The following is a 13,265-nucleotide window of genomic DNA, read 5'->3' on the forward strand; positions in this document are numbered from 1 at the left end:
TGATCTCAAGGACACCATCCTTCAAGAAATGAATCTCAAAGGGAAACTCCTCTCTGGAACAGCAGAACTGGGATCTCTTCAAAGTTTTCACACTCCTGCCCCTGCCCCGGAGTTGAATCAAGCCTTAGCCAATGTTATAGTGAATTTTTTAAAAAATCCCATCCTACCAAAAACTCTCGCTCCGCACACACTTACAGGAGTCAATTAACTTAGCTTAACTGGTGAATGGTCTCTGTATTTTCTCCAATTAGATTTTAATTTTACCTAATTACATTCCACACATTTTCCTTACATTTCACGGCCCCTTGACCCTGTTGTTTGAGTTTTGTTTTTTTCTACTTAAAATAATGGTATGGTGAGCCCCCATGCCTAGCTTTTGAAGAAAGGGACTCTAGTCCATAAAAGCTTATGCTAGAATAAAACTGTGAGTCTCTAAGGCACCACAAGACTCCCGTCTATATTCCATTATGGTTCATTTATTTATTTTATCGTATTTCTATTCCACCCTCCCCTGCAAGCAGGCTCAGGGCAGGTTACAACAGGATAAAGCAGTTAAAATATCACCGTATAGTTATAATTAAAACCAGTAGAACCCAATAACACGATCCACAAGATGGCAATTACAATTCGACAGGATTACCTGCCTGAATCTTGCATGTATTCAATAATATCATCCAATAAGACCTATGTTGCAAAAGCAACAGTGTCACTTTAAACAAAAAAAAAGAGAGAAATACAAAATATGGGGAACACATTTAGACATACCTGCTTTTTAAATGGACTGGAGTAGACAACGTTTTCGGAATTAGGATTGTTTCTTCCTTTTTTCATAGAGACTATCAAAATGAAGAGATTCCACTGTCATTTTGCTGTTGTTTCAAAATGGTTGGCAGTTTGGTACTGAGATGGGGGCAGTCCAAAAGAGGCGTGTAGACATGAACAAGTTTTAAAGTGTTACATGGTCTGGGATTGGCCAATCTATAGGAATGCCTCATCCCTTATATAAGAACGTTTGAGTCCAGTGGCACCTTTAAGACCAACAAAATTTGATTCAAGATATGAAAGCTCATGTCTTGAGTAAAACTTTGTTGGTCTTAAAGGTGCCACTGGACTCAAACTTTGTTCTACTGTTTCAGACCAACACAGCTACCCACCTGGATCTGTCACCCCATAGATATCATTCTTGATCCTCTTGAGATTGTTTAAGGAGGCTCTTTTGCCAGTGCCCTTCGATGAAGCAGAGTGGCTGCATTCCCTGGCCACAGAGGTTTTGCCTATTTACTTCTGTCTCCAACTTCAAGACACTGGAAAAAACCCTTGCCTCTTCCAGAGGGTGTTCTCCTGTATTAGAATCAGCAGTTGCATTTTACCTAGACAACCATCATCTTAATTTTTGCCTTGGATGTTATCCTTGTTCTATTGTTGTTGTTTAGATTGTTAACAATCAAGTTTCACCTTAACCCACTTTGAAAGCCTTGGATATGTAGGAGTCTATAATTTTGAAAGGGAGAGGGGGAGATGGAGAGAGACCGAGAAATGCAATCAATAGATGCAAATGGTTGCTATGTGGGCAATTCCTCCCCTGATCCGTCTTCTAAGGCAGTGTGGGCAAAAAGCTCAATCGGAAAAGCTGCAATAATATTGATCAGCTGTTTAGGAGGTAGGAGGTGTGGTGTGGGAGTTATTTCCCCTGCTTCTCTCATCTTGGCAAAATGAGCTGATTGGTACAACTGTAACTTCTGAGAGGGATATACATGTGTGGCCCCAATGTCTGACTGGATAGCCATTCAGCCATTTCAGAGTACACAGGTGGGGTCTGGTGTCCTCAGCCTGTGTCAGATTCACTTGCGGTTTTTTTCCAGTTTTCATGGGTGCAGTGCCCAGTTCAGATCAGGATGCTGCAGCGGGTGTCACAGTTTTAAAAAATAATAATAATTCTGAGCAGGATTGGGCAATGGGGGTGGAGGATTCTCCAACCAAGGGCTTGAAAGCCCTGATTTACACTTTCTCTAGTTCTATGCTGGATTTTCCATGTGGTTAGATTTTCGGCCACAAATCTGCCATTTCTGGAGCAGATGGGGCAAAGCTTCGAAAAGGGGGGGAGAGAGAGAGAGAGAGAGAGAGAGAGAGAGAGAGAGAGAGAGAGATTGATCTAGAAAAACCACTTTTCAAACAAATGAAAGGCACAATCTGTTCTTTGGAGGAAGCCATCAGTACTGATTGGGTTCTTTCTTTAAAAGTGGCAATTGTCACTACAAGGGGACAGAACTACCGCAAGACCTTCATCCTTCTCCCTCTCCTTCTAGACAAAACACATCAAAAGAGAGGATTGCAATGCAAATAATTCCTTTCGAAGCAGCCCTGTAGCTAGGGAATTCTTTGGGAGGGGGCCTTGGGGCCCCCCTAGCTAATTAAATGGAAGTACAGTGCAGGTGGTAAGTTGGAGCACTTTGGGGGCAGCCCTGGAGGGAGGGGGCCCAGAAGAAACACAAGGGGGCCGGGCCCCGTGGGCCCCCCCGCCAGCTAATTAAATGGAAGTACAGTGCAGTTGATAAGTTGGAGCACTTTGGGGGCAGCCCTGGAGGGAGGGGGCCCAGAAGAAACACAAGGGGGCCGGGCCCCGTGGGCCCCATGTTAGCTACGGACCTGTTTCGAAGTGGTTTGGGGAATAAATATTTTTGCCAGTTCAAGTGCCTCTACTACTAAAAAAGGCTGGCAAAAAGAGCAGAGATACTTTTTTTAGAGTAGATGAAAAGTTTCACGAAACACGGTTTGCTGTTTTACTTCAGTGCTAATGTTAAACCAGTTAATAGAATCCTGGGAATTTCAGTTTGGTGAGGTTTGCTGAGAATTCTGTTAGAGATCCCTAGTCACTCTTGCAAAACTGCAGCTCCCTGGTGAGAGGGAATGACTATTAAGCTAGCTTAAAATGTACTGCAGAGGATATTCTTTGCCTGCTGAAATTTCTGGACTCTAATATACCATGCTGAGCTTCAGGTTCTGTTCCTAGTATTGTCTGTGGTGATGATGATGATGAAGAAGAAGGGGTCTTGGAAGAGACTTCAACTAACACTGGCTGGGGCATTTCTGACTCTTTTTCCTACTATGGTGAGGAAGAGATCTGAGGTCCAACGTACTGAACCTCCCAGTGATGCTGCTGATGTAATCACAGACCATGAGCACAACCTCTCCTTGCAGCTAGATGCTTGTTTGAATGGATTCAAGTTGATTGTAAGTAACTATGTATGGGAAGTCCTCAGAAATGAAATGTGGTAATCAACTAGCTTAGGCCCAAGGAACATTTGAACATTCCTGCACTAAATAGTTCATTTGGTTCACTAGATTTGACTTAGTATTGCATCTTGAATTTATCTTGGGGTTCATTCAGACATTACGAGAAAACTGGAGTTCATGTGTCAGAATCCTCACTTCATGGCCTTTTTAATGCTTATGTTTTACTGATTTTGTTTCTAATGGGTGTATTTTAACGGTGTTGGACTATCAGCTGTATGCTGCCTTGAGTGTAGGTCTCTGAAGAGGTGGTATATAATTTTTTTAATTAAATAAATGCAATTACTGGGGGGGAAACAAACTCCATCCTGTTGCATTGTCTGCATTCAGATGCCACAACAAACTGGAATGAGACTGAAGACTTCTGAAACCAGGAAATCTTCAGCTGGGCTCTGTGTGCAAGGGGAGGAGGTAAAGAGCACATGGTACTGGCAACCAACTGGTTTTGTGGGCCACAAACAAACTAGATTCTTTTTAGAAACATGATTCCTATATTTTCATTGACTTGAATGTTAGCAATCCACAACTACTTAGGCTTGAAATATATGTGACACTTTGTATTTCTTTGTAGGGTTGCCTACTCCAGGTTGGAATATTCCCAGTGATCCGGGGGTGGAGCCTAGGGGAGGTGGGGTTTAGGGAGGGGAGGGACCTCAGTGGGGTATAATGCTAAGTCCACCCTCCAAATCAACCCCCCCCCCCGGGGAACTGATCCCAGTAGTCTAGAGATTAGCTATAATTCTGGGAGATCTCTGGGCCCCACCTGGAGGTTGGCAACTCCACATTTAACACAGAAATCAGAAAAGTACAAAAAAGCTCAAAAATGCCTTCCTTGGTCTTCATTGAGTTTTGCTTCAGTTGCTAGGGTTCCCAGTCCCCAGGTGGGAGTGGGAAATACCCCAGTTTCATGAGCTCCTGCCTGCCACTGGTCAGCTGGCTGCCAGGGGGAAGCCCTGCCGCCAACATCAATGGCCCTGGGCGATGTCCCCAACATAATGATGTCACACAGAAGTGATGTCATCACACCGGGGATGTCACGTGGCGATGCTCTAGTTTTGGGAAAAAATTCTATGGTATGAGCCCAATTTTACCATTGAGTTTGGCCCCAGACCAGAGCATTGCTGTGCAACATCCCCAGCATGATGATGTTACTTCAACATGACATCACCATGTTAAGGACGTCACATGCAGCAATGTTGCTCCGCCCCCCCCTCCCGGAAAGCTCCCTCCCACCCTCCACTGGCACGTTCTAAGGGCCTGGCAACCCTATTCATCGCCAAGAACAAATACTACATCTAATTTCTAATTTAAAGAGGCATTCAGGGTGGGTTACAATTAACAAAAACAAAAACAACATATTCATATTAAATTAAACCAATAAAAACAAACAGCAATTAAAAAACAAACAGCTTAAGTGGAATATTAAAAAGTTGCAACAGTAGCAGAGACCCATTCCCCATTGCAAATAAAACAGCAAAACATACCCAAAGTCCTCCCCCCCAACTTGGCACAAAACCAATTAGTTATGTATTTATCCAATAGTTCTCCTTTTCAGCCTACTGAAATGCTAGTTAAATACGATTTACCATGCAAGTCTTCCTCCTCCGGTGTTTTTCTGGTAATAGAGTCTTGGCACTGACGCATTTTTTCCTTAAGTAAGAAGCCAACACACAAACAACCACAAAAATCAATAGCTGGAGTTGATTGTTAAAAATAATGAATGAGGAGCTGGAGGAGGTGAGTCTTTTAGTATTCTGAATGCTTAAGCTTCTTAGCACAGGAAATAATTAAAAAAAACTTTTAACAAAAAAGAACCCTCGCCTTTTGTTTGTGTATGTGTGTGCGTTTGTGTATTTGTAGTCACAGTCTTTGATACCAAAAGATTTGTGGAACGTTTTCCTCCAACAGCACATGAAGTTCCACCCCACCCCTTGCCACCCACTCCCCAAGACTAGAGGCAATCATTCCAGAACATTTGCCTTGAACCGCACCGCCTTAATCAAAAGAAGATATTTTATAACCAGCCCAGCAGTAATGGGCTACCAGGAACGGCCATCTCATTTGTTATTCTGCCACCTTTACTTGTGCTCTGCTGCAATCGCTACAAATCACCTTTAGAAAAAAAGACTAGCAACATCTTTGTATATTGGATTCTAGAGTAGACCCACCCAAAGGGACTACAGTTGATACAAGAAGCACAGCAACAACCTTTAGGTTATTATTAATTCTTAATCAGCGATTTATGTAATTATATCTTGTGCAGAAATCATGGCAGGCAAATTCTGAAGGAAAGCAACATAGGCCCTGATCCAGCTAACATTCCTTGCGAGCAGGCAGTGAAGCCGCTATAATGCAATCCTAAGTAACATCCTTCTTAGTACACTGAAGGATGCAGCTCTGTTTAAGATTGAACTGTTAATCACGACAAATACAGAAGGGCTTGGAATTTGGGATTGTAGAATTTAAAAGACTCTTTATAGTAGAATCCGATGCAGAGTTGGTGGTGGAAAGTGTTGCCAGGTCACAGCCGACGTACGGTAGGGTTGCCAAGTGCGATCTTTGCCGCAGCGGGGGACTCCCTGGACTCCTGGCATAGAGTTTTCCCTCGGATGACTGTGGCCCCGCCCCCAGCATGCCCGGCGTGGTCGCGTCACTTCCAGGTAACGTTCACGTCAGGGTGGGGTTCCCCCCGGGGCCCGACCTGGCGGCGGCAGGGAATGGGCCTCTGGGGCGGGGGTTTCCCCGCCCCCCGGCGGGACTTGGCAAGCCTAACATACGGTGACCCCATAAGGATTTCAGTGCAAGAGATGTCCAGAGGTGGTTTGTCGTTGCCTGTCTCTGCATGGCAATCCTGGGCTTCCTTGGTGGTTTCCCCTCCAAGTACTAACCAAGGCCAACCCTGCTCAGCTTCCCAAGATCTGATGAGATCTGATTAGTCTGGGCCATCCAGTTACTCCAGTCTAAGTCCACTGATTCCAGTTGACTTTATTCTGCACATGACTGCACAGTTAAGCATACTTTGGCTGATCTGGTTGTAACATCATCATAGGACAGTGAGGTAGCAAGACCTTCAGTTTAAATCTTGCCTTAGAGATGATCCCACTTGCTTTAAAACCCCCGGTCATTCTCAGTGTCAAATCCAAGAGAGAGGAAAAATTACTGAAATGCTTGAAATATTCCCAAAGCACATGGTTAATGCCCCCCCCCCAATAATAAATGGATAGCTTGAATAAATAGATGGACTGAAGTTCACATAAAGGCTGTGCTGACTGCTCCTAGCCCAATGGACCATGTATATATATATTTTTAAATAGGCAATTTTCAAAGCAAATGGGCATAAATCCAGCAAAGCTAGTACAAAATATATAGCAGGTATGCTTTCTCCCTCATTTCCTATTTCATATGAATGGTGCAGGCTCTTTTTGTAGCAGGAGCTCCTTTGCATATTAGGCCACACACCCCTAATGTAGCCAATCCTCCAAGAGCTTACAGAGCTCTTCTTACAGGGGCTACTGTAAGCTCTTGGAGGATTGGCTACATTAGGGGTGTGTCGCTTAATATGCAAAGGAGTACCTGCTACAAAAAGAGCCCGCTACTGGAATCGGCTCTAAGATGCTGAACAAAAATACTTTATACAAATGTTTAAAAGGCACTCATTCTGATGGATTCCTTGTAGATGTGGAAGACTCCATTACACATGGAGCCTTCTTGTCCACGGAGACTTCTCCTTCCCCTTTAATGCTCCTCACAGGAATCAAGAAGAGCAGGTTTTTATACTCCGTTTTTCTCTACCTTCAGGAGTCTCAAAGTGGTTTACAATCACAACCCCTTTCTCTCTCCACAACAGGCAGGCTGTGAGATAGGTGGGTCTGAGAGAGTTTTGAGAGAACTGGCCCAAGGTCATCCAGGAGGCTTCATGCAGAGAAGCAGGAAATCCAGCCTGGTTCTCCAGATTAGAGTCTGCCCCTCTTAACTGCTACACCATGCTGGCTTTCAAGGAAGCTAGCTGTGCTCCTGAAGTAAAAGGGTAAGTGCACTTCCACAGGAACTACATTTATTAGGATACAGATGAGACTAGACCTTCAGCAGTGATTGTCAGCACAATCCGAAGAACTGTGTTCTGAAGAAGTGAGCAGTAACTCACGAAAGCTCACACCCTGCCACAAATGTTGTTAGTCTTTAAGGTGCTACCGGACTCTTGCTCTTTTCTACTGGTACAGACAGACTAACACGGCTACCCATCTTGATCTATCTCCATGGAAGGCACCAGATTTAGCTGTACAGAATGGAAATCCATCAACCCCTGAAGAAGTGAGTAGTGACTCATGAAAGCTCACACCCAGCCACAAATTTCTTAGTCTTTAAGATGCTACTGGGCTCCTGCTGCTTTCTACCATCAGCACAAGTTTGCTATAGTCACTTGTGGGAAGGGAAAGCCCCACAGTTCTCTGGAGTGTATGGAACCCATGATAATTTGAACTTTATGCATGGTCTGGGAGCCCTCTGGTTTACCTTTTCTCCTGCTTGAACCATTCATAAGGGGTAACAATAGCTTCATAACCCAGCCTCAGAGACTGAATTACCACAGGTAGATTAAAACTTGAAATTCTACCCCCTTGCTTGACTTCTTTATTGAAAATAATGGCCCATTCCAAAGCATTCACAACAACCTTGAGAATTTTACCTGCTGGGGGGCTTCTAATCGACTTTTATGATTCTGCCATTGTTTGAATTTCTCCACGGCTTCATCCACCGAAATTATCCCCCTTTTCACCTCCTCCTGTAACAGGATTAGTTGTTCTTGATCCAGTGGGATGTTTGGCCTGACAGTTGTATAAGTAGTCCTATCATCATAAACTCGGTCTGCAGGTAGGAAACAGAAGAGAAAAGGCAACATTATCCTTGAGTTAGATTCAGTTTAATAGAAAACAGTGAGCAAATAGGGCTGGAAGGTCTCCTGTATTATCTCCTCCTTCACCGTCACTGGCTGGGTCAGAGCTCAGTGGCCCTTGCTTAGAGGATGTTCTCCTCAGACCCAGCGGATGGTGTCATGGGAACAGAGGATGGGAGAGCCCACAACAATTGCTATTGTTTCTGCTGGACCACTTTACTCTCCAGTGGAGAGTCTCCATTGATTTAAAAGTCAAAATGCATGCTTTATCAGGGGTCAATTCGTAGAAAAAGAGCTAGGGGAACTCATTAGCATAACTCATTAGCATATGCCACACCCCCTGACATCAGGGGCCCGGCGGTGGAACTGCAAGGCCAGCGGGAGTGCGAGGAAGCCCCGCCAAGGCCCTCCCTGGCCCCAGGCAGGCAGGGGTGGGGAGAGGCGGGGAGGAAGCAACTTACCCTCCCTCTTCTCCTGCCTCCTCCTGGCTGAATGAGGGCTGGAAGCGGTATAAGCAGGGCTCAAACCCTGCTGGGTGTCCTTGTTGTGTTCCTGAAATTACTAAATAAACTAGAACTGATCACTGCAATGCACTCAGAACCCAGTATTTAATACAGTTTGCAACCCAGTTTTACTGCACTGTGTATTGTATTATGATACAGTTTTTATTGTATGGTTTTAAATTTTTGTCATTTTTGAAATCTGTCTTGAGTCTCAGCGCGAAAGGTAAATTGTAAGTGCAGTAAATAATTTTTTAAAAAATTCCTTAAAAGCAAAATTAGGGACAAAATAGGGAGCATGATTTACTATGGATGGGGACTAACAACAACAACAACAACAACAACAACAACAACAACAACAACTGCTGTGTAGGGCATGGCTTAGCATTCTATCATGTCCTTGGTTCTTCTTGTCTTGTTAGGTCTACTGGTCTCTTATTTCCTCTTCCAATTTCTCCTTGAAATCCAAGAAGCCAAGGGTGTCAAAACAAAAAACCTGGGGATCAGAACTACCCTGTCCAGGGCTCTTATGTGGCCCACGAGCAACTAGGGCAAAGGAGGGAACAGGTGGCTGCTGGGGGGGGGGTGAGTGGGCAGAGCCACTGCGATTGTAGCTTCAGCATGGCGGAACAACCTCGTCTTCAGCAGTCAAGCGACGTGGTAGCATCTGCCCAGTGTTGTATCACTGGCTCTCCAGTCCACTCATGTGGGTTTTCCTCTGCATCCCCCTCCCAGCCCATGGGGTATTGAAGTGAGGATACACCAACTCAGAGCTTAACAGCTCCTGTCCTTTATAAAGTTTATATCTCTGGTACCCGGCATCAGTGTTCTCTCTAAGCTGAGTTAGTGTGAGCTAGCTCACAGATTTTTAGCCTCCAGCTCACAGATTTTTGTCATAGCTCAGGAAGGCTGGCTCCAGAGCAAACTGATTTATGCAGCATCCAAATGGCTCCCTCACAACTTTAATGCCAGCAGCTCACAAAGTAGAAGTTTTACTCACAAGACTCCATAGTTTAGAGGGAGTATTGCCTGGCATTTGTTTTATGGCGCACATGGCCTGGCCAGACAGACATTCATCTCAGATCTGGCCCTCATAACAAATTAGTTTTGACATCTCTGCAACAATCCATTTCTTTTACTCTTTTCAGGAATTCGGAATCAGATTCTAATCCATTCTGTTTTGGTCAAACAGAATTTTGAAAAGAGGAGGGGCAGGAAGGGGGGGGTTTCTGCAGGATTCAAGAATTTCACTCTGTAGATACTCAGACACAGGCTATGTCTTCCCAGACCTTCCTATCCTCCTACTATAGCACCACCCTGGAATCTGTAACATAAAAGAACTATAAGGGCTGAAGTTACAATAGGGTCAGGGTGCATTGGTTTCTCTTCAAAGTGAAATGAAAGAGAAACCCCTCATTTAAAAGAGAAAAAAGAGACTAAGAGGAATCAGTGGCTATATCTAAAAAAGTGAAGGGGGGATTCTGTTCCCCTTAACAACACTAAGCAAGACTGACTATGGCTCCCTGCTGGGAAAGGAATTGCTGGTTACTCTGCAGAGACCCTGTGATGGGGATATCAATAAGCTTTAACTTCCTGAATTACATTCTGTGCTGATAAATGAGCTGAATGCTGCCCACACAAAAACAGAGAGAAGCCAACATCCAGTGACAACAGTGCTGTAATGGCGTACAAAGTATCCAGATTCATGGCCATTTGCCTGATTAATTCACCGTTCATTAAATTTAGTTGTCATCAGAGTTGTCATTGTGAGATAGCACTGTACCATTAACTAATAATGAAACTCAAGAAAGGAAGCACTGACACATTACATTAAGGCCAGGCGTTGCAGATCACAGAAACAAGCACAGGAAATGTGACATTACCGAGATAGCATCTCGCAACAAATGAGCAACTCACACACCATACTTTCCCAAAGATAAGCACTGTGTCTTGCTGGGGCCTCTCCCTGTCTATTCATCATCACATTCATGCTCAATTGGCAAGTAATATGTGGAACAAAAATGGCTCTATAGCTTTTAATACAGCCACGCACACACACAAAAATTGCTGCTTAGCTCCCAGGCAAGGGTACAGTAGGATGGGATGTGCAGATAGCAAGGAATATGACCAAATGCTCCGTGATATCCTCATTTGTTCAAGGCACAGGAGCTCCTGTTTTGCTAGCAAATCAGTAAAATGATGTGTGGAGACTGTCTTGTTTTAAGATTGAGAGCTGGTGGGTTCACATATAGAGATATCAGATCTGTCATACAGTTGTTCTGCCTGAAAATCAGAATGTACAAACACACATATTCAGGGTACCAATTAGGCTTGCCAACCTCCATGTGGGCCATGGAGATCTCCTGAAATTACAACTGAGCTGTCCAGTTCCTGCTGGGTCGGTGCTGGGGTCAGGGTGTGTCCAAGTCGAGCAAGACAGGATAGACATGCAGCAAGTCAGATAGCAGAGTCCAAAGCCAGTGTGACTCTCCAGGTTGGAGAGTTATTACAGGAATTAGTGCAGGCAAGTCCAAGAGCCAGTCCAAGGGGTCATACAGTGCAAGGTGAGAGATTCAAGGCTGATCCGAGGTCATGGGAGTATGACAGGATCCAGTTCAGTGGTGGCAGTCATTGGTAAGATGACTTGTTGCTTCCACAACTAGCCTGTCTTCCTCAACTCATTTACGTCCGAGCTGCTAGGCTCACAGCTGGGCTGCGGGGTTTTTTTTGGAGTATAACTATAGACAGTTGTTTAATTTCCAGTATACAAAGAACTATCTTGTCAGAGGCTGCGTTTGATCAGTGTGTGGGCATTCCTCAAGGCTAGGTAGTTTCAGGTGTCTTTGGGCTGCTAGGTGTGCGTTCCACTTCCTCTCAAGCAACTTTTGTTGCACCCTTTGCTGATTGTGCTCCAGCAGCTCTGGGGATCCAGGAGGTGAGCTAGCCCTGGAAGCTTTGTCTGACTTCTGTGCTGGCATGATATGTTGATCCTGATAGAAGTATCGTCTGCAGGCGGCAGCTCCTCTGTCGGTTGAGCGGTGGTGACGTTGGAGGACCAATCATCACCTGGCAACTGTGCGTCGGGCCCTGCTCTGTTGCCCCTCTTTTGCTACTTACCAGCCAGCTCTGGCTGATCCATGACAATACACTGCTGGCACGATGACATAATTTCCTGTGCAATCCCAACAGCAAGGCCTAGGCCTTCTCCTTTCTCCTGATAAGTCTAGGGTTGCCAGGTCTGGGTTGGAAAATACCTGGAGACTTTGGAGGTGGATCCGGGAGAAGGTGGGGTATGGGGAGAGGAGGGACCTCAGAATGGTACAATGCCATAGAGTCCACCCTTGAAGGCAGCCATTTTCCTCAGGGGAGCGGATCTTTGTCAGCTGGAGATCGGTTGTAAAAGTGGGAGAACTCCTGGCCCCACCTGGAGGCTGGCAACCCTAGATAAGTCCCACCCTACCAGCCAGCTCCTGGGGGAGTGCCTGGTGGCAGGGGATCCCCATTTCCACTGGGGGATCTGGCAACCCTGTTCCTAGTGGATATATTTATCATTCTATATGACAGGAACAGGGCTCTTGTACTTAAGATTGTTCCCCTGCTGTTATTTATCCCCATCCCTGGTTCGTATCTGATGAAGGGAGCTTTGACTCCCATAAGCTTACGAGAGAGAGAGGGGTGGTGGTGGATGTCGTCTAGCTTCATGGTCACGCAACACACTCTTATCATCCCTGGGACCTCTGGGGTATTTCAACTACCAATATGTTGATCCTGATTTTACAGTCTTGTAAAGCGGCTTTAAAACACAGCCATTCTCACACAGTTACAATTTCACATTTTTAATGGCTACATGTCATGTAGTACATTGGAGAAATCTGGCCAGGGTATTAAAAATACATTTATTTCAGCAGGTGATTGATGTTTAGAAATTATTTGAACTTGTGCGGCAATAACCTTGGACATCGGTGCACCAGCAGCGTTAATACAGATATTTAATCATATCCTAGGAAAATGTTACAATACTGCTTGAAGGTTACCGTAAACTCACTACTCATAAAAAAGAACAAGTAGTCAAACAGAAATTCTCTTCCATAGAAACACAGTGGTTTCCTACTGCAGATCCTAATAATACACTCACAGCCCAACTTTGTTTATCTAAAATGGGCAGAATGAGTTTATTTCTTAGTAAATGTATATAGGACTGAAGTGTTAATCCTATATTGCAGTGCTCCATTAAAGGAAAGGGAATATTCATATCCCTAAGGTAGGATTATAAAAATAAAACCACAACTGCCAGTGTTTTGAGAGTTAGGATTGTAGAGCTGAGCTTTTGGATCAACAGAATCATTTGACTGGTAGACTTAATATTTTAATTTTTCGGCATATAAAAACCTCTTCTCCACACAGAAAATTAGCACATTAGGAAGAAGAGTTGTTCTAGAACTAGCCTTGTCTCTAGTTCTAGGTTTTTTTATGTGTTCTATGCTTTGGGGGCATTCAGATGTGCCACCTCAGATCCACAATACAGGAAGAGTGTAGCTCAGCTCTTACTGTGAGAACTGGAGCCTGGGAAATGGTCTCTATTG

The 13,265-nt window shown here is 44.5% G+C and overlaps 1 protein-coding gene across 1 annotated transcript in view; it reads right to left on the bottom strand.

The window, feature by feature from the left end:
- Positions 1 to 636: 636 nt before the first annotated feature.
- BANK1 (B-cell scaffold protein with ankyrin repeats 1) overlaps positions 637 to 13,265 on the bottom strand; it is a 240,865-nt gene continuing 228,236 nt past the window's right edge. Inside the window, exons 13-16 of the mRNA XM_015405768.1 lie at positions 7,976 to 8,154; positions 4,878 to 4,941; positions 766 to 836; positions 637 to 684 (exon numbers count right to left, since the gene is read on the bottom strand). Of these exons, the coding sequence (XP_015261254.1) occupies positions 637 to 684; positions 766 to 836; positions 4,878 to 4,941; positions 7,976 to 8,154 (362 nt within the window). The remainder of the gene's footprint in view (positions 685 to 765; positions 837 to 4,877; positions 4,942 to 7,975; positions 8,155 to 13,265) is intronic.

Source organism: Gekko japonicus, unplaced genomic scaffold (genome assembly GCF_001447785.1).
Source record: "Gekko japonicus isolate JY-2015 unplaced genomic scaffold, Gekko_japonicus_V1.1 scaffold81, whole genome shotgun sequence".
Taxonomy (NCBI): domain Eukaryota; kingdom Metazoa; phylum Chordata; class Lepidosauria; order Squamata; family Gekkonidae; genus Gekko; species Gekko japonicus.